The sequence below is a fragment of the Acartia tonsa genome, chromosome 1 (assembly GCF_053477335.1).
Source record: "Acartia tonsa isolate MP-2025a chromosome 1, ASM5347733v1, whole genome shotgun sequence".
In the NCBI taxonomy this organism is placed as follows: domain Eukaryota; kingdom Metazoa; phylum Arthropoda; class Copepoda; order Calanoida; family Acartiidae; genus Acartia; species Acartia tonsa.
In genome coordinates this window covers 33,439,851-33,459,263 of record NC_137260.1, presented here as the reverse complement: position 1 = coordinate 33,459,263, position 19,413 = coordinate 33,439,851, and the positions used below count along the sequence as shown (strand labels likewise).

Below are 19,413 nucleotides of genomic sequence, written 5' to 3'. Positions count from 1 at the left end.
GTTTCCACAAAAGTCTTAAGTAGGTTTTAAGCTATTTAGTGGATGTTATGTCATCCCCTCACATACGTACCAAGATTGACACAAATTTTATAACTTAAAAAAAACATTACAATTTATGATAGTTTCAAGTTTCAAGATACCGACTTTTGTAATTTTCTAGATATATATATTTATAGAGTAGCTGCGCTACTAGAAGATGGGCTGGGAGCATCTAAATGAGTATGTGCTGCTAGAGATATTTGTTTATCTAATTCCTGACGATATAAAGAAATGTGCTTGTGTGTGTAGGTGGTAAGTGACATTCTTTTCAGTGACTATGGAGGATAAAGCTTTTTTTTTAATTCTCAGCTGTCGTTAGGGGGAAAAACTTATTAAAATTTCCGACCTTTTTCATATGCTCCCCATTTGTTATTTTAGATTTATTTTGTTTGTTGGCTATACCTCATTCCTGGTTTCATGCAATATCAATTCCTGAAAGAAAGGTTTAAGAGTTTTTGGTTTTTCTTTTGTATGATTTGGTAGATATTTTCAGTTTGCGGCTTAACTTCCCTCCCTTTGCAGTTCACCCACCCTTGTTAGTTGGAATAGTTTAAATTTTTTGCCCATGCCCGACATGGTTACTGTCTAATTTTAAGGATTTTATATTTTATAATGATTCTATTCTATGGGTACGGGAGGATTTGCAAAATGAAACCACACCCCCACAAAAAAAACAATTATCCTAAACCCATGACAAAGTACATGTACAAGGGTAGAAAAATAGACAATGCAATTATAATCCTTATAATTCTACTGTTTTGAATTATGCTTTTAGTAGCATGATAATTTCCATTTGGGAGGGGGAGGGATTTTTGAAGGATGTAGTATTCTTAAGAGCTAATGATCTCTTTCCTCGGATGATTTGTATGAAATGATTTGAAAAATGTAGACACAAAGTTTACCCCAAATGCAAAATAGTTTTGGATTCATTGCACTCTCTTGACTCATTTCGAATCAAACTTAATATCTAATTAAGCTCCAACATTTCTTAGGCTCTGAGTATTAATACTTTTTAAAAGCGAAGCTTTTCTATAATTAGGGTCGGTCCGTCCGTCCGTAACGGATAGCTTTTTTCGCTAATTTAGGCATGTTAGAATTGTCCTATTGATTTTAAACTTTGCATGGTGATTTCTGTAGTAGTTAGGTACGATTTAGAAAGCGTAGCAACTCTATAATCATTACCAGAATGTCCGTACGTTCATTTTAAACATGTTGATTTTTTTACTTTTTTAACAACAAATTTTTATGTGATCTAATAATCCGATTGATCTGATTTTTGGTATACTGATTCCTGGGACAACAAAGTACAATATTATAAGCGAAGCAACTCTATAATCAAGTCCTTAAAAATGTAAGTATGTCCATAAACATTACTCTGTATCAAGCAGTTTTTCAACAATTTTACTTAAAATTTTGCTTCGACATTTATACATTTATATTCTGATTATTCAGTTCTGACACTATACAAGTGTAAGTGTCCGTTTGTCCTACCGTTTCAGTGCTTCGCTTTTATGGATGTTGTCATCCTTGTTTTTTTGTGAAAGTCACAAGTTTTTACTTAAATAAAATTCTATTCCCCTCATCCCTTTCTTTAGGACTGACTCATATTATAGAGTGTTATGGGATATTTTTAGTTTTTTATAAATAGTTAGTTAATCTTCTAAGATTATCAAGAAAAGTTTAGATTCTCCTCAAAGGTATGGGCGAAGCTGACGTCAATCAAAGTTTAGTATAATCTCAGTGTACAAAATTATTTGAAATTGTGCAAATAAATTGTAAGTAATTAAAAGTAGTTATGTAAATATTAGAAATAAAGTACAAAAGTACAGACGTCACTGGAATTTTTACATCCAAAAATTTGATTACTCTATTTAGCAACAAGAACAATAATTTTATGTGTTGATAAGGATGCTGTGAGTATTGGTGCAAAAAATATGACATAACAAAAAAAAATAGCCAATGAGAGGCCACTATAGATTTTACCATTGGTCAATAACGGCCTCTCATTGGCTAATTTATTTTGTTACGTCATATTTTTGCACCAATACTCACAGCATCGTTGATAAGACATCCAAATTGGTCCATATGACCATATAAGAATTCCTGAAAATTTTACAAAAATGTTTGTTTATTTTGTGTTACCTTAGTCCCAGCCAAAATGTGAAATTATGCTAGGGACAAAAATACTTTTAAAAAGCACCTCCCATTCTCAGACTTTCGCAAGAAGATTTTTAGCCATTCTCTTTTCGAGGAGACAACAGACACCTGGCGCTAAGATGCCTGATTAGTCGATAATACCTGCAGGAATCCCTACCCATTTTATCAAACACTTTACTCAACTAAACCTAACTTAACTCTCGATATTTTAAAATGCTTTTTTTTCATAATTAGGGTGTGTGCGTTCATTTTCGTTCATCTATCATGTTATATTACAAACTTTAAAACTTCTGTCATCGTTACCAGAAAGTTCGGACGTCAATTTCAAACATGCTGATTTTAACTTTTTGGACCACAATTTTTGTATAATAATAAAGTCTTAAACATGCAATTATGTCCTTTTAAACAGAATCGTGTATTTACGCAATTTTGCAACACATTTGAAAACAATTTGGTTTAGACCATTGAACTAATATACTGCTTATTAAGTTTGACACTCCACAAGTGTTTATGTTGTTTTGTTATAAGTACTAATTTAAGAGCTTTGCATTTATGGATGTTTTTACCCTTGTTCTACTATTTTAAAGAGATATGCTTTTATGAAATTTGTTCACATTGACAAGACATACGGACAAGCATATATATATTTTTTTAATGAAACTATACATTTGCTTTACTATAGTAAATTCGTTTAGTATGTTTACATAACTAAGTAACTACTGATTGTAATTTTATTGTTCATTTTCTGTTCATTTAATTTTCAGAAAAGGATTTAAATTTTAATCTGTTCTCTATTAGATTAGTCCGTCACCCTGAAGGGCCTATATTCGATACCCAAATTTTGCGGCTCTATCCAGGACTCAATACAAACCTAACCTAACCTTCCCTAACGGAAAACTACCCACTCCTTATTTTAAATCTTTTTTTAAAAATTGTTTGTTGCAAAAATTCTTAAATACAGGATACTTACATTTTTAGGACTTAATTATAATAGAGATGCTTTGCTTATAACATTGTACGGATCTACTGCAGTTCACGGTAAAATATTGCTGGTAACGAATATTGCCAAAAATCTATGAATTTTAGAGGCTGCTAGCTGCCAAACGGCTGAACGTACAGATCATACCCGCACACCACTTTATGCGGTATAAGAAGGCCTACAAATAATCTGGAATAGCCAAGATCCAATGATGCACAGGGAAAGCTTCACTATAGAAAAAACGCGTAAAATAGGCCTTTTTCGCGCATTACCAGCAATATTTTACCGTGAACTGCAGTAGATCCCATTGTACTTTAATCTGTATTTAAAACAAGGATGACAACATCCATAAAAGCGAAGCACAGATACGGTAAGACAAACGGACATTATTAATACTTGTATAGTGTCAGAACTGAATAATCAGAATATAAATGTATAAGAGTCAACGCAAAATTGTAAGTAAATTTGTTGAAAAACAGCTGATTCAGGATAATGTTTATGGACATACTTACATTTTTAGGACTTGATTATAGAGTTGCTTCGCTTATTACATTATACTTTGTCAGGGAGTAAGGGAGGGGACAATGGGCAGTTAATTCAATTTTATAGTTGTGACCCTTAAAGGTTGAAAACCCAGATATTTCCAGATAAAACAAGTATTTGCAATATAGCAACCTTTAGTGGAAATTATTGACTTTTTGAATTGTTTTTAATTCGAAATGCACCATCCTTAAACTGATGCTATACTACAAGCCTTTGATTCTAGAGATCAAAACTCTTGTTTACAGTTCATTTCCATAATTGTTATTATCTAAACTTCGGAAAATTAAGGAAACATACCATTTTACTTTTACAACATCTTTTACCCAAATTTTTTTATTGTATTTATTAAAAAGCTTAGACATGAAAAAGCCTTTAGATAATTATATTACAAAACTTACTAAAACAATTACCTTCCTACAGAACTTTTAACTCAAGTTATTTCAGTTAACGAAATAAAAATGAGATACCTTGCGTCAAAATTTCATACTACATAAATAAAATAGTTGAGAACATAAGTACATCTTAATTTTAAAGATCTTAAGGTTTAAGTAACATATCTTAGGATAACTGGTAGCTGCGCTCCTAGCATCCAGGACAGAAAAATAAAATAACACCATCTTGAGATTTTAATGATAAACAAACCTTGAACAACTCAGGACTTCGTGAATTTTCCTTAAGATTTTGAAATTAATCGGATCATTAATTACAGAAATATTAAGCTAAAGCAAAAAACTTTTGCCTTTACATTAAATCAATAAGAAACATCTAACATGTCTAAAGTAACGAAAAGAGCTAACCGTTACGGACGTACAAATGTGCGGGACCTAATTATAGGAAGGCTTTGCTCATAATAACTAATAATCTTAATATAATTTCATTCTACAACGCATTAATCGGAATGATTTTACATTAAACAAGAATTAGATATAAAAAATGTAATGATTCAATTTACAAAATAATTTTCAAAATCAAAATATTCTGTCTGCTTGTTATTGTTTATCTTTTTGTTGACGCGCTAGTTTGCCGCGAGATTATGCATGATTTTGCATGACGTCATTCATAATTGGTCCCCAAGATTGGTTAGAAACTGCTAAATTCTTGCATGTTCCCTTTAAGCCAGTCCCCAAAGTCTGAGACTCCTAAAAATTGAATATTCGATCCATTGTCCCCTCCCTTACTCCCTGATACTTTGTTGTCCCAGGAATCAATACACCAAAAATCAGATCAATCGGATGATCAGATCACATAAAAATTTGTTGTTAAAAAGTAAAAAAAATCAACATGTTTAAAATGGACGTACGGACATTTTGGTGATGATTATAGAGTTGCTACGCTTTCTAAATCGTACCTAACTATTAAAGGAATCCCCATGCAAAATTTTAAATCGATAGGACAATTCTAACATGCCTAAATTAACGAAAAAAGCTATCCGTTACGGACGTTCGGACGTACGGACTTACGGACGGACCGACCCTAATTATAGAAAAGCTTCGCTTTTAAAAATAGGACTTTCTAGTAGCGATTATAGAGTTGCTACGCTTTTTAAATCGTACCTAATTGTTATTGGAATCATCATACAATTTCAAAACGATAAAACAATTCTAACATGTTTGTATTAACGAAAGGAGCTAACTTTTCCGTACGGACCGAGCCTGATTATAGAAAAGATTCGCTTTTTAAAAGCTTATGAACAAAAGATATTTTTCAACTCCATGAGACAAAAAGTCTGAGAACAAAACTGTAGACTTTGGCGAAAAATAATATTATCTTTATTCTCAATAAACAAGATTAAAAATGCATTATGGTAGGCAAATATCTATGAAAAAAATCTATGACAAGTTCAAGCCCAAAGCACTAAAAAACTAAATTAAAAGCAAATTAACCAACGGCTTGGTTAACAATGACTTGCACGAAGCACAGCCGAAAAGAAGGTGTATTAACTTTTATTTTTATAGCTAGCCGGTGCTTTTAGTAAGTAGTAGATGTAAAAATTTCCATAGAATTCAGAAATGCAATCGGTTTTTTTGTAGACCTCTTATTTTTTAAGTAATTTAAGTTTTTTTAAAAACAAAATTAAGTCGTTTTTAAGGTACTAAAACGCACCAAAATAAAAATAAAAATGGCAGTATGAACAAAAATAGTAAGATCTTTAATTTGAAACCTTACTTTTTAAATTCTGTTGAGAAATTATTGAAAAAATAGATTTTTTAAATCTTGGTTTAATCAAAACTTTAAACAAAAATATACTCTACCACGGGCATAAAAAATATGGGTTCGTGTATACTTTTAGAATCAGAAAAATATTACAAAATATTGTAAGCAAAATTGAAAAAAAGTTAAAAAAAATTAAAAATAAAAATGGCCTAGCATATCATTTTGTACAGGCAACACTATTTTTACCCGCTCTTTACCCCCTTCCCATTTTTACCCCCAAAACAAGGTTTAAGATGGTTGCCTGTATAATATAATATAATAGTTTCATATAATTTCTTTTATTGTAGTTTATTTACTATTTTGTAAACTTTTTATTTCAATTTTGCTTAGAATCGATTTGTAATATTTTTCTGATTCTAAAAGTATATATGAACCCATATTTTTATGCCTGTGGTAGAATATATTTATGTTTAAAGTTTTGATTAAACCGAGATTTAAAAAATTGATTTTTAAAAAAATTACTCAACAGAATTTAAAAAAGTAAGGTGTCAAATTAAAGATCTTACTACTTTTGTTCATACTGGTATTTTTATTTCTTTTATTTTGTTGCGTTTTAGTACCTTAAAACTGACTTAATTATTTTTTAAAAAAACTTAAATTACTTCAAAAATAAGAGGTCTACAAAAAAAAAACCAATTGCATATCTGAATTCTCTGGAAAATTTTACATCTACTACTTACTAAAAGCACCGGCTAGCTATAAAAATAAAGTTAAGACACCTTCTTTTAAAGTTTAAATCGACCCTTTACATTCAATTTTAGCTTTAAATATTTAATTATAAAAAAAATTGGTGGGAGAAGCCATATTCTTTTACAGATGAATTTTCTTTTAATGGTGTTGGTACCTTCCTACAAAATAGTCATCAAGAAGATCCATAATGACTCATCGGTTAGCGGTACATACAGACGGATATCCTTTCACTTTTATATTTTAGGATTACAATAGAATAATTAGAAACCCTTTATAGGTTTCAAGCGCATACCCACCCAATGATTCTCTACATTAATTACTTTTTTAACAGGTATTATCGTGAAATCACTATAATTTGTATACCCAAGGTGGAACACAGTTTCTCGAGACTCAATTCTCTGGAAGTCCAAGATTAAACAACTATTCAACAAAAGTGAGGTAAAACCAAAGGGAAACATTTCTACAAGAAACAAACATGGATGTTAACAAGATGTCTATCTGTCTTTGTGTCTGTAGCTTAGGTTCACTGGAAAACACTGGACCAAAATGATTCTCATTTGCTGTGAAGCTATTTATCTAGGTCCAGGAAAAGTTTATAACTATTATGAGGAGAGTACCACTACCCTTCTAAGACCCCCCCCCCCCCACAATTTGAAAACAAATTTCTTCATACCCTCAAGCGATTTAGAAGGGTTGTACTGCCATGAGATGGTTTAACAATACAATTGAAATTTAAAGTATCTCTACATGCTAGAGAGAAAGATACTAAGTCCTACAAATTTTGGTAGGTAGAAAAAAGCCTAAAACGATACAACTCAGCCTTCGTGTATATACCAATACATAACCTTCATATATTGTACCGTATGATTGATTATCCATTTAAATCATGTAAATTTTTTTTGTTTAATTTGCTTTAGTAGAATATGTGGTATATACATAGAGCTCAGAAAGCTTAATGAAATAAAATTAAATTGCTGAATACCACTTCTTATACAATGAGTAAAACTCTAATTCTAGAAAAAGTTAATTAGACAGAAAACTAGAATGACTATATGTGTATGTAGCTCAGAGAAATGTCATATGCACTAATAATAAAAAAGTCCGTTGGCTGATCTTCAATTTTGGCGACTAAACTAATACATTATTGGCTGTGGTAGCTAACTAATTTGGCCTGTAAAAATCAAATTAAGACTTGACGATATTTAAATTGTGGCTTTTGGTGTTATAACAACAAAATAAATTAAGGTCTGAAATTTCTTTTCAGTAAAGATTTATTTTTCACATGGTGCTGAAGACGGTTGTCAGTAAGCAATCAGAATAATTGTAAAGATATTTTCTCTTTTCAACAAGTTTCAATTCCAAGATTAAATGTCTGAACTTCTGTATCAAGAATAGATTAAACTTAGAGACAAATAAACATTATCTTTCTTCACATTTAAAGAAGAGTTGAAATAATTGTTAATATGAATTAATTCTTTATTTCAGATAACTATTAACTATTTAGTAAAAACAAGCAAGTAAAAAAAAATAAGAAGCCCATTGATGTTTGATTATATACTTTCTTGTTGGGGAAAATGATATAAAGTAAAAAAAAATGTGGAGGATTAAAAAAATGTACAGACAAAGCGTCAGTCCTACAGAAAAACTTTAATGCTGCTACGTTATTTTTATTCAAACCCTTATGTTAATTGAATTATGCAGTCTATATCATTTTATTCTTTTGTAAAAAGGGTAAAAAAGAAATGTTTAACTATTTAATGAAATGAAAGAGATTATTAAATGTTTAATAAAAGGATGAATAAGATTTTTAAGTTGGATAGAAAAGAAAAAAAAATTACAGTTTTGTTATGTCAAAATATTTACAACGAACAATAATCAACTTATTTACTAAGTATATTTGCGATAACTTTTATTTAATAGATTCTTCCAATTTTTAACATTTACAAAACAGCCTGCTTTATTGCTTCAAGATCCATGTCAGATCTATATAGGAAATAAATGTCTATATGTGAGCTCAAGTTTTTTAAGGAATAAACAGGGATCGGAAGCCTCACGTAAGCCGCGCATAAGCCTCAGTTTTAAACCTGCTTGTGAGCAGAAAAAAAAATTTCAGAAAGAAGGATTGTCTGCTAAAGAGCCGTTTTATACATCCAGCTGAATTTTATTGTGATAAAATCACGATTTCACTGAGGCTTACACGCGGCTTACGTGAGGCTTCCGATCCCTGGGAATAAATGTTTAAAACTCATAGTGCTCCAATAATCCAAATTAAATTCTCATTGACCAAAGCGATACGGCCTTTATTCTATTTGTTTATGAAATGAATAAAGTTTTTGAATCCATGTTGATATTTGAATTACATTGAAGTATTTAATCTTGATTTAATAAACAAAAAATATACGTTCATAATATAGAAAATCTAAGAAAACTCTGTTTTAAAAGAATTCCATTGTGGCGACACTTCCGTAGTGTTCAAATATTAAAACTAAAATTTAAATCATATTAACCCTTTGGTGATGGTAATGTAAATAAAAAATATAATTGAAGAAATCTTTAAAGAAATCATTTAAAATATTAAATATTTACTTCTTTCTTTTATATAGTAATGGCCAGGGAGGAAAATTGAAATAGATAAATAGATATGTACTTATAGAAAACTAGCTAATAGTGAGATAGTTATATCGAGCCAACTCTAGTAATATATAAAGAAATTAATTTTAGGTGAAATGTCTACCCCCAGACATGCCCTCTTGGAGGTAACATTTACTATATTGTTTTTTTAAAATATTTACAATTAAATGAAGAAAACAAACACCCTAAAATGCCAATCAAATTAGCTTTTAGCAAGAATTATTGATTATTCTTATGATTCCTGTATTTTAAAACTGAATAAATTAAAGATTTTACTGGTGAAACAATTCAACTAAACCTTTTTTTGGATAGATTATTTTAGAAAAGTTATAAATAATTCAAACTAAAATTATTTGTGTGTTTAAGATGTGATTATGAACGAATATCAAGAAGTGGGATGACAAGACTCAAATTTTCAAAAAATATTCATGACCAAGGTTTGATTTAAAACTTATCAAGCTAAAAGTAAATATGCATGAAACTAGAAAGTTTTTATTGAATCACTAATAAAAACTTTTTTTTAAAAACCAAACACTTAACTAAAATTTGACTTATTTTTTTTTCACAAATAAGATTCAAAGCAATTTGACTTCCAAATGCGAAAGTTTAAATAAAATAATATTACAAATATTTCAAGGAGTAACACATGCCGCGTTTTCTGGAGATGGAACTGTGCTGGCAACTTGCGGGAACGATTCCAGGTACAAAAATACTTGGGTATCATTTTATGACAGTTCTTTAAAGTAAAATAAACCAACCAAAACTTTAGAATATTTTAAGGTCTATGTAAGGTGTAATAGGTTAAGTAATTTTGATTGAAGCCCCACAAGGATATAGGGGCATACATTGTGTTGTTATAAACATTGTATTTAAGAAAGGAACGTCAATTAGAGCAAGTACACAAAAAAGTTTATACATTAAGCACCACTTATTAAGTTTGCATATACATTTATGAAAAGATCTTTCTATCTTGAAAGATAGAAATATTTAAACTGTACATTAACTCTTTTTGAAACGCTTGATTTTTTTGTCTTGAAGTATATTAATATGTTGTTTAGAGTTTGTATTTGGCAGTTAACAAATGATTCTACTCACAATCAACCAGAGTTGATCTTAGAAGAAGATTTTAGGTTTTTCTTTTTGAATTTTCTGTATAATATGCTTTATTTTTCTCATTAGAATGCTAGCGGTTCCGATCCTAGCCTCTAGGCAAGGGCGTCCAAGCTTTTTTTTTTTTTTTGGGGGGGGGGGTCAAAATTATATTTTTGGAAATATATAAAAGTTTTAAGTAAGTTGGAACATTTTACAACATAGCTCTGTAACCAAATTCACGTAAATTTGTCTTAGATTGACGTAAGCAAATGAATTAATAAATATTTGTAAAATTGACGTTCGTATCAAAATTGTTTAGACAGTTTTTATACTGATAAATCTATCTTTGTTTGCACAAAAAATACTTCCTTTTTTATCATAATGATTATGAAAGTATTTATGATTTTAAATCTTAGATGATTTTTTTTTCATAATACTTTTTAAAATTATTGTTAAAGTTGACAGTTTTATCTAACAAATTGGGTTGCCATTATGGAAACAGCCAGCTTCGTCTTTCTGATAAACTGGCGGCTGCAGCTAAGATTGTCCCACAAAAAATTTAGTGACTGCAGTTGCAGCAACAATTTTTTTAAAATGTAAATTTATTTGCCGACCCTTAACTTATAAATAAAGTCATTGTTGCTATTTTTGTTTTAATATTTTTGTTTACAATTTTTAGTCGGTTTAATTGGAGTAGAGCAGTTTATGTTGCATTTAATAAGAAGAAAACTTCCCTTCTTGTTTTAGGTAACATTTTACTGTTATAAACGATATTTTTAAATAATTCATTCAAAATAATCGCTTCGATTTTAGCCAAGTTCTTAATTGGGGCCCAGGGGGTTATACTTCCTCGATGAGTATGTATATCTTCCCTAATAGCTAGGACCAACACAAAACTTCTCTTAAATTTGGAGAAGGATAGGTCAAGCCGTATACGATATTTTACTGGACAAACACAGATATACAACTTATTATCCAATCCAATCATGTAAAGTATTGTAAAGATTATTTGTCTGTCCGTTGTGATTTTACCATTAGACTAATTGAGTCTTACTCTCCAAAGAAGCTTCACATACATCCCTGGATGGTTTATGTTATTTTCTTTTTCATTTTTTTCTCGTCGAATACAGAGCCCCAAGATTCTAGGGTGACCCATATAGCATTAATTAACAAAGTTATATATCTTTTTGCACAATTAGTTTAAAATGCTTATATTTTACATTGTCAATAATTTTAAAATTAATGAATTTTAATATTTATTAATTTGATGCATAATTTTCTATTTTAGGTGTTTTGAAAGCAAATATTGGTAAGGAGTAAACATTGGATTTTGTAAAAGACAATAGTCTATTAAATAAATAAATCTATAATTATCAAAAAGTATGACAACATCCATAAAAGCAAACATCCAAATTCCCATATAAAAAACATCAAATTGACCCTTATTAGATATAGTGTAGCAATGAACAACAATCTAAATAATTCACAGATCTGAATAAAAATCCATTATTAAATATTTTCGTATAGACCAAAATGCTTACACTTTAATATTGTGCCTAATCACTTTCGTAATTATTAATGTAATAGTAGTTTTATAGAGTAATAAGTATCTGTAATAAGTAATAAGCTTTGAAATTATACCACAATGTTTCATGGGTAGGAATTTTGATTCCGTTAATGTACAGTACACTCTTTGGCTATCTGTCAATAACAGACACTAACAATAACATACTTAAATGAAAAAAAGATTTGATCAAACAATAATATGTTTATTAGTTGTAATAATTATAGCTGGAACCCGCAGGGGTGAAATAGTGATTCTCTCTGTAGAAAATGAAGATATGGGCACTATCAAGAGTAGAATATTTACAAGGTAGATAAAAGAAAAAGCAGATCATTGTATAATATTAAAAAGATAAGTAGATAAGATTTAATAATAAATGTATATAATCATAATGTAAGAACATATTAATTAACATTTTTCTATGTTTGCATAGACCACATGAGACTGGAGGCTGTTGGTTTAATGATAATTATGTCATTTCATCAGAATATGACTGGCTTACTAGAGGAATTTCTGTTAATAAACTTTGGATGAATAAGGTAAAACTATATTCAGTATGGGCATGACTACAAATCTATTCAATTTCTGCTTGACTTTAAAAAGTTGTGAACCATTGCATTGTAATAAAACCTTCGTCTGAAAAAAATCTACAATTCTGTTGTCCGACCTGACAGTAAAGTTCACCGAACAACTTTGACAATTATACTAAACAAACATGAATGGCTTTTAGAAATTTTATATGAAAATGTAAATAAAAATCAAAGAAATAAATACATTTTTTAATGGTGCGGGTTTTAGGCCAGTTATAACCAACCAAAAACTTTGTCCTTTTTATTTTAGTATCTGCAGAAAACCTGTCTATTTATAAATCCATGCAATCATTTATTAAATAAAAATTGTACTTGAATTGGACATGCAATAACCGAAAATCAGTTTTGACTATTAAACCTCACAGACTAACATTGCTATCAAAAGATTGTTTGTCAGTAAAAGATGAAGAAATATAGAAATCTACTGCAAATATATGAATGATAATGACCATTTATACTATTTAGGTGAATTTTACAGATGACAGCTGTGCCACGTTAGCCTGTATGAGGCAGCTGTACAGGATGTACAATTCCGCCTCTTCTTCCATTGGAAATATCATGGTAAAACCATTATATAAAAGTAACAGGATATGTGTCTGTCTGTTCGAGCGATCGAAAGATCTTTCTAACCCCTGAACAGAAATAGTTCTCGTTTACAGTGTAGCTTCTCAGGTTCTTGAAAGATTATTTTTTTTTTTTGGGGGGGGGGGAGGATAACATTGCCATCCATAAAACATGCAAAGCCGCCAGTATTTAAAACTATTTAACCACCACAATGATGTTAAATGCAGTGTGTCATATTTATCTTGGATAATAGGTATGGCAATCAAATAAATATAGGCATACTTGTCTATCTATTTGTTACATAGAGAAAAAGAATATTAGATAAATTTAAGTAAAGGGCAAAAATAACGAAGAAGTAAAATTAATATTTATCTTCAGGTTTGTAATGTACCAAGACAAAACAAATACACGTACAGGAAATATATCGAATCTCCAGGTATAATTTTTTGCATGGCAGCCTAGCGGTTATGAATTGTTGAGAAAAATGAATTTATCTTTCAGTTAAGAATTACTATGCATTTTGAAAGAGGTATTTAGTTTTTGCCTTTTCCATCAATTAATTTTTTATGTTTTTCGTCATTTGTAAGAAGAAAGGGACTTTAAAGATTGATTTGAATTGAAGTATAAGAAATTTATTGTCGTTATATGTATGTACAAGAAAGTAAATAATGAATTTTCATTTTAAAAGATTTAAAAAGGCACAAGTTATTTTGAAAACTATTCTTGCTTCCTATTGGTGGCTGGATTGTATAGTTTCCTAATTAAAAATACAGTTGGAATGTAATAATGGCTAGTTGTAGATTATTTAAGGGTCAGCGGACAATTTAAGCTATATAGTGTCATTGATTCATAGCTGTCGATCGAGACTTGGTTATTATAAATAGATATTCAATTATCATTTGAAATTAACATTTAGAAACAGATGTAGTATTGGCAGCCCAAATATATCTTGGAGAAAACCATTGTCTACATCTCATTCAAGTGCCAGTTGCAGGTAAAATAAATATTTTTTGGTATCAAAGCTAATGTAAAACGTGGTTACTTTACAGCATTGTCCATTTGATGTAAAACATATATAGTCGTCTTTGCTCTATCAAATATTAAATATTTGACATAGAATGTTCATAGCCTACTTCAACGGCCAGAGGATAGAAAATAAGGTAATTATCAAATTCTATCCCTAATGTCTGCAGTCAACTTTAAAGGACAGATGGTAAGATAATTATCAAATTCTATCCCTAGATAATGTCCCTAGCCTGCCACATGGGACAGAAAATAAGATAATCACCAAATTCTATCCCTAGATAATGTCCCTAGCCTGCCACAAGGGACAGAAAATAAGATAATCACCAAATTATATCCCTAGATAATGTCTCTAGCCTGCCACAAGGGACAGAAAATAAGATTATTATCATATTCTATCCCTAGATAATGTCTCTATCCTGCCACAAGGGACAGAAAATAAGATAATCATCAAATTCTATCCCTAGATAATGTTCCTAGGCTGCCACAAGGGACAGATGATAAGATAATTATCAAATTCTATCCCTAGATAATGTCTCTAGCCTGCCACAATGGACAGATGATAAGATAATTATCAAATTCTATCCCTAGATAATGTCCCTAGCCTGCCACAAGGGACAGATATGAGGACAATCAGATATATTTGGGATGGTTACTATGTCATAGATTGGGACGAAAATCCATCTGAATCAAGAGTAAGTTTTTAAACTTGCAATCATATCACATTCTTCCACCTTTGCAGTTCGAAATATCTTGCTCTAAAGCGAGCCATAACTAAAGACTTACAAAATGGCATAACTTAGCTTATATTCAATATGCTTTGCATTAAATTCAAGATAGTATGTCAAATGGCATATAGTTAAATGTACGAGAATGAGAATATTTATAACAAAGGGTAATATATAAAATGTATTGTTCTTATTTTAGACAAAATAGATAATAGAAAATAACAATGTTTGTATAGGAAATAGAAAAAGTATGTATAAGCTACGCTAAGGAATATCACGAAGATAGAAGAAAGGATTTTGCCAATGGCGTTGATGATTCTAATGAATGGCTCTGGGAGGTTAGTAAATGTCGTCATACACATAGAAAACTAGGAAAAATAAATGTTAATTTATATAAAAGAAAAATCGCTAAATGTAGCTTGCAGTAGGGGGTATAGAGAGGTGTCAATACCCTCTTATAATTAAAAATTAGGAAGACATGCCTTCCCCCTTTTCCCCGTAAGGTTTATTTCTAAAAACGCCTCTGTATCTATCTATCTAAATAATGATAAATCTTAGGATGAATTTGATAATGAAGGTACTAGTGAAGAAGATTGGGAATATTTTATCAACAATGATAATCCAAATCAACAAGACGAAGAGGTACATGTGCATAAACCATTGCTTTACTTTATCTACTCTAGTTATTATTGGAGATGCTTTTCAATAAATGCTATTTGTCTGTCTAGCTGTCACTCTGAAAAACTTTATTTGATTGATTTTCTTTGTTTATTGGCTTGTTTGAGAAAAAAATTAACACAAATTGCTTATGATAAAAGTCCTAAAAAATATTTTCTATTCCTTGGTCATGTAAAAAAAAACATTCTTAATTTTGATATATTTAAGTGTTTTTATGTTATTTAAACAGGAAGAGATTATTTTGGACAATGAAATCAAAGAACAGGCAAATATTTTAAATTTATAATTTAGATTAAGATAATTTTTTTTTATTCACATACAATCTTAGTTTGATACTTTATTTTACAGATATTAAATGAAGAGGATAAATTGATGTTATTTACTACTGGCAGAAAAACTTATATGCCACACCAACTTGGAATTAAACTTATGACTAGGTGATTATATATAACTATAGCTTGTATGTAATGTGTAAATTTCCCTTAAAATTTAAATAATACTAAATAATAATATAAGCAAAGTGATTTCTCCTTAATTATGTTTTGTTGTGAATTGCATACAATTTTTCATTAAAGGCAATATTAAAATTCATTTAAGATACGGCTTTATTTAAAAAAAAAATTTCAGTAAGATTTAAAATTATGTATGAAATTATATATATTCTTAGAGTAAAGTTTAAGCAGCATCTGGATGTGGACAAATCTATTGCTGAATTTGTAAGGTCAGTTTCTTAAATGAAAAAGAGAAATTATATAAAGAAATAAGGTTTTTTGTCGGAAGCTTTTTAGGTAAGAGTCATAAAAGTCTTAAGCTGGTTTTAAGGACAACTCAAACCCCTGACTCCCAACCTCACAACCTTTCCCTAGGAAATAGGGGCGAAGCAACTAGTTCTATATATAGTTATATCAAAACCGTAGATGATTCGTTTCAAGTAAAAGTGATACAAAATAAAGCAAAGAATATAACTATCTTAAATGTCTTCTTTGTAGAGAAGGAAATCAGAGAAGAGAAGAGGAAAGAAGAAGACTTGAAAACCAAAGGAATTTTTTTTTTCAGCAATAAGTATCAATTGTACTTTTGCCTCATGGCTTAAGTAACGCAGCTTCACTGTAATTACTAAGTTTAAAGACATAAGTTATTTGGATATTAAGCAGCCTAAACAATTATTGAGAATTTTTGTCAAATTACCTTCAAATCTTTTCTAATCTTGCTCTGGCATAGATAATATTGTTTGTTTTTCATTGCTTATACAATACTTTTAGTTTCTTGTAATAATATAAACATAAACAGAAATTATTTGCTTTAAAAAATTAGGGAAATAAATGTGCCACCCTACCATGATTATTCCCAAGTATATCCTATGTTCGACATTGTTGATGTCATTTTTGATTTTCAGGTAAAGAATTATGGATATTGAAATTAATGAAACAGCAAATATCATTTGTGCTTGGTTTTTCAACTCTTTCATTATAATGCTAAGAACCGTCTACCTTTATCACTTTTTGTTAGACATTTAAACAATCCCATACCTAAGCGTTGATCTTTAACTTAGAAAGTTATACTTTTATTTCAAAAATGGTATAGTTTTGAAAAGTTCTAAAATCTATTCTTTTCAGGGTTATATTGTTGGCTATGGAGTTTCAAGAGATTCAAGGTAAACTTTCGAGACTTTAAAAATTGTATTGTTCATTTTTGAAATGTTTAGTTACTGTATGTATAAAAAGAGAACATAGAATGTGTGTATACCAAGAAGGGTCTTTTATATTTAAATGTTATTGATACTACAGAAAGTAGTGTCTGGATTCTTAATGATCTTTTTTGTGACAGTCACATGGACGTGCTAAAATTGAGCAGTAGCTTCTGTAATTTTCTCATAAATCCTTTTTTCTAAATGATTTTCTTATAGATATGTTTATGTGCATTTAAAGCCATGGCCACGAGGCTACAGGATTCCAGATGTTCTAGATCCTCCACCAGCAGCTATCCAACCTCAGATAGTGGTCATAGATCTTGCACAGGTACGATTCAGCATCAATTAATATAAGTTTATTTCATATTCTTTATATTTACTTTTCCTGTAAATTACATTTCCTAGAAGTTGTTGTTCATATAAAACCATTCCTGTTTTGTTTACATTCAACTCAACCCGAAATAATGATACAATTTGGCATTGTGTTGTTGTGTAGTAGTGTTGTAGCATACCAAACTAAATTTTGTTTAGATGAAAGTGGTTGGAGGATCAGATCCAGTTCAGAGAATATTTACTGCCCCTGAAAATATTATTGGTTCTTCTGTACAGGTAGGATTTTGGGAGGGTACTTTTGAAGGGGGGTACTTTCCCCCCCCCAAAAAAAGGGACTATAGAAAGCTATAAGCGGTTAATGGGATCCTTAGGTACAAACAGACTTACAGACAACATGTTACTTTCATATAAGAATGATACCCCAAATTTTTTCTTTAGTGTAAATGTAGATGATGTGTTTAGTCCTTTACAACTTGATAGCTCAAGTCTTTTAAAATAGTTGATATGTACATATGGAAAACAAAACAAATTGATTGATGTCTTAATTTCTGTATATTAAGTATATGTACTCTGTGTTTAAGGTTACACATGAACATGTACTAACTACTGCTGGAGATTATGGTCTAGTTATTGATCGTCATCATGGGGAAGAAGTTTGCAGGAATATTATAGTTCATAATATTAACAATCTAAAATTCTATTGAGTAATTAATAACTAGTTCTTGAGAAAGAATATAAAATTAGACAAATAATTTAGAGTGATTAATTAATGTATTTTGATAAGTTACATCTTATGAACATACTTAATAGAGTTGAACACACAGACATACTAATATGCGCTGGAGACCCACACTCTCCATCCTGTATAATCACTGGAGGTGAGGATGGAGTTATGAACATCTGGAAACACTAACATCTGCTGGGGACCCACCCTCTCCATCCTTTATAATCACTGGAGGTGAGGATGGAGTTATGAACATCTGGAAACACTAACACCTGCTGGAGACCTACACTCTCCATCCTGTATAATCACTGGAGATGAGGATGGAGTTATGAACATCTGGAAACACTAACATCTGCTGGGGACCCACCCTCTCCATCCTGTATAATCACTGGAGTTGAGAATGGAGTTATGCACATCTGGAAACACTAACATCTGCTGGAGACCCACACTCTCCATCCTGTATAATTACTGCACTGGAGGTGAGGATGGAGTTATGCACCAAGGTGTCAATACAGCCAGGGATAGAACAAACTTATAAGAATTAGAGGGAAGAAAGGGTTGAAAACTTATTTTATTGTCCTCTTCCCCACCGAATAATAGTTTTTTTTTATAGTAGGTATTAGTCAAATTAGCACTTCTAATAGCATTTAGATAAATTTTTATTTATTACTACTTTAATTAGGTGTACTTTCATTGACCCAGAATTGAGTAAATATTATAATAAAATATTGCCAGCTTTTGTAAATTTTTAGTTATGAATTTGATTGTTTTTAACTTTGTTTGATCTCGAAATGAAAATAAAAATAGCTTTTTTATAATTTTTTTGTTGTTGTAAATACATTTATATGATATAATTCTTGTTAGTAGCGCGGATATTTTATAATAAGGGTCTGTCTGTCTGTCCCTAATATGGTTGTTTTTATAGTCATTGTAAAATTTTTAGCTTCTTTTTACTTTTTAGACGTTTTAATGTTTTGTCGTTTTTATACAACTTCTCAGTTTGCATCATCAATAGATGCCAACAAACCTTTTTTGTTTTGATTGAACGAGCGATTATGATTGCTTTTTTTATAACGTTCATGTGAGCTTGTATAAATGCTGCGCTACTTAAAGACAGAGTTATTTTTATTGAACTTTAATTCATCCCTATATAATAAAACCAATTATAGGCCAT

The 19,413-nt window shown here is 30.2% G+C and overlaps 1 protein-coding gene across 2 annotated transcripts; it reads left to right on the top strand.

Annotated features, from left to right (window-relative positions):
• Window positions 1–158: 158 nt before the first annotated feature.
• Window positions 159–19,087, top strand: LOC145330738 (F-box/WD repeat-containing protein 5-like). 2 transcript variants are annotated; one of them, XM_080175405.1, is made up of 26 exons: window positions 159–291; window positions 6,991–7,060; window positions 9,344–9,378; window positions 9,620–9,690; window positions 9,891–9,954; window positions 10,312–10,383; window positions 11,025–11,092; window positions 11,634–11,654; window positions 12,137–12,218; window positions 12,343–12,448; window positions 12,965–13,060; window positions 13,442–13,499; window positions 13,980–14,057; window positions 14,678–14,781; window positions 15,051–15,152; window positions 15,373–15,456; window positions 15,722–15,757; window positions 15,841–15,929; window positions 16,160–16,213; window positions 16,482–16,533; window positions 16,808–16,888; window positions 17,109–17,146; window positions 17,399–17,510; window positions 17,714–17,791; window positions 18,097–18,176; window positions 18,326–19,087. In XM_080175405.1, the coding sequence occupies exons 1-26, from the start codon at window positions 197–199 to the stop codon at window positions 18,426–18,428; spliced, it is 1,929 nt and encodes a 642-aa protein (XP_080031531.1). In that variant the 5' UTR covers window positions 159–196; the 3' UTR covers window positions 18,429–19,087. The 2 variants fall into 2 exon arrangements, with proteins under 2 accessions (XP_080031531.1, XP_080031539.1); XM_080175413.1 differs by lacking the exon at window positions 15,051–15,152.
• Window positions 19,088–19,413: the final 326 nt, after the last annotated feature.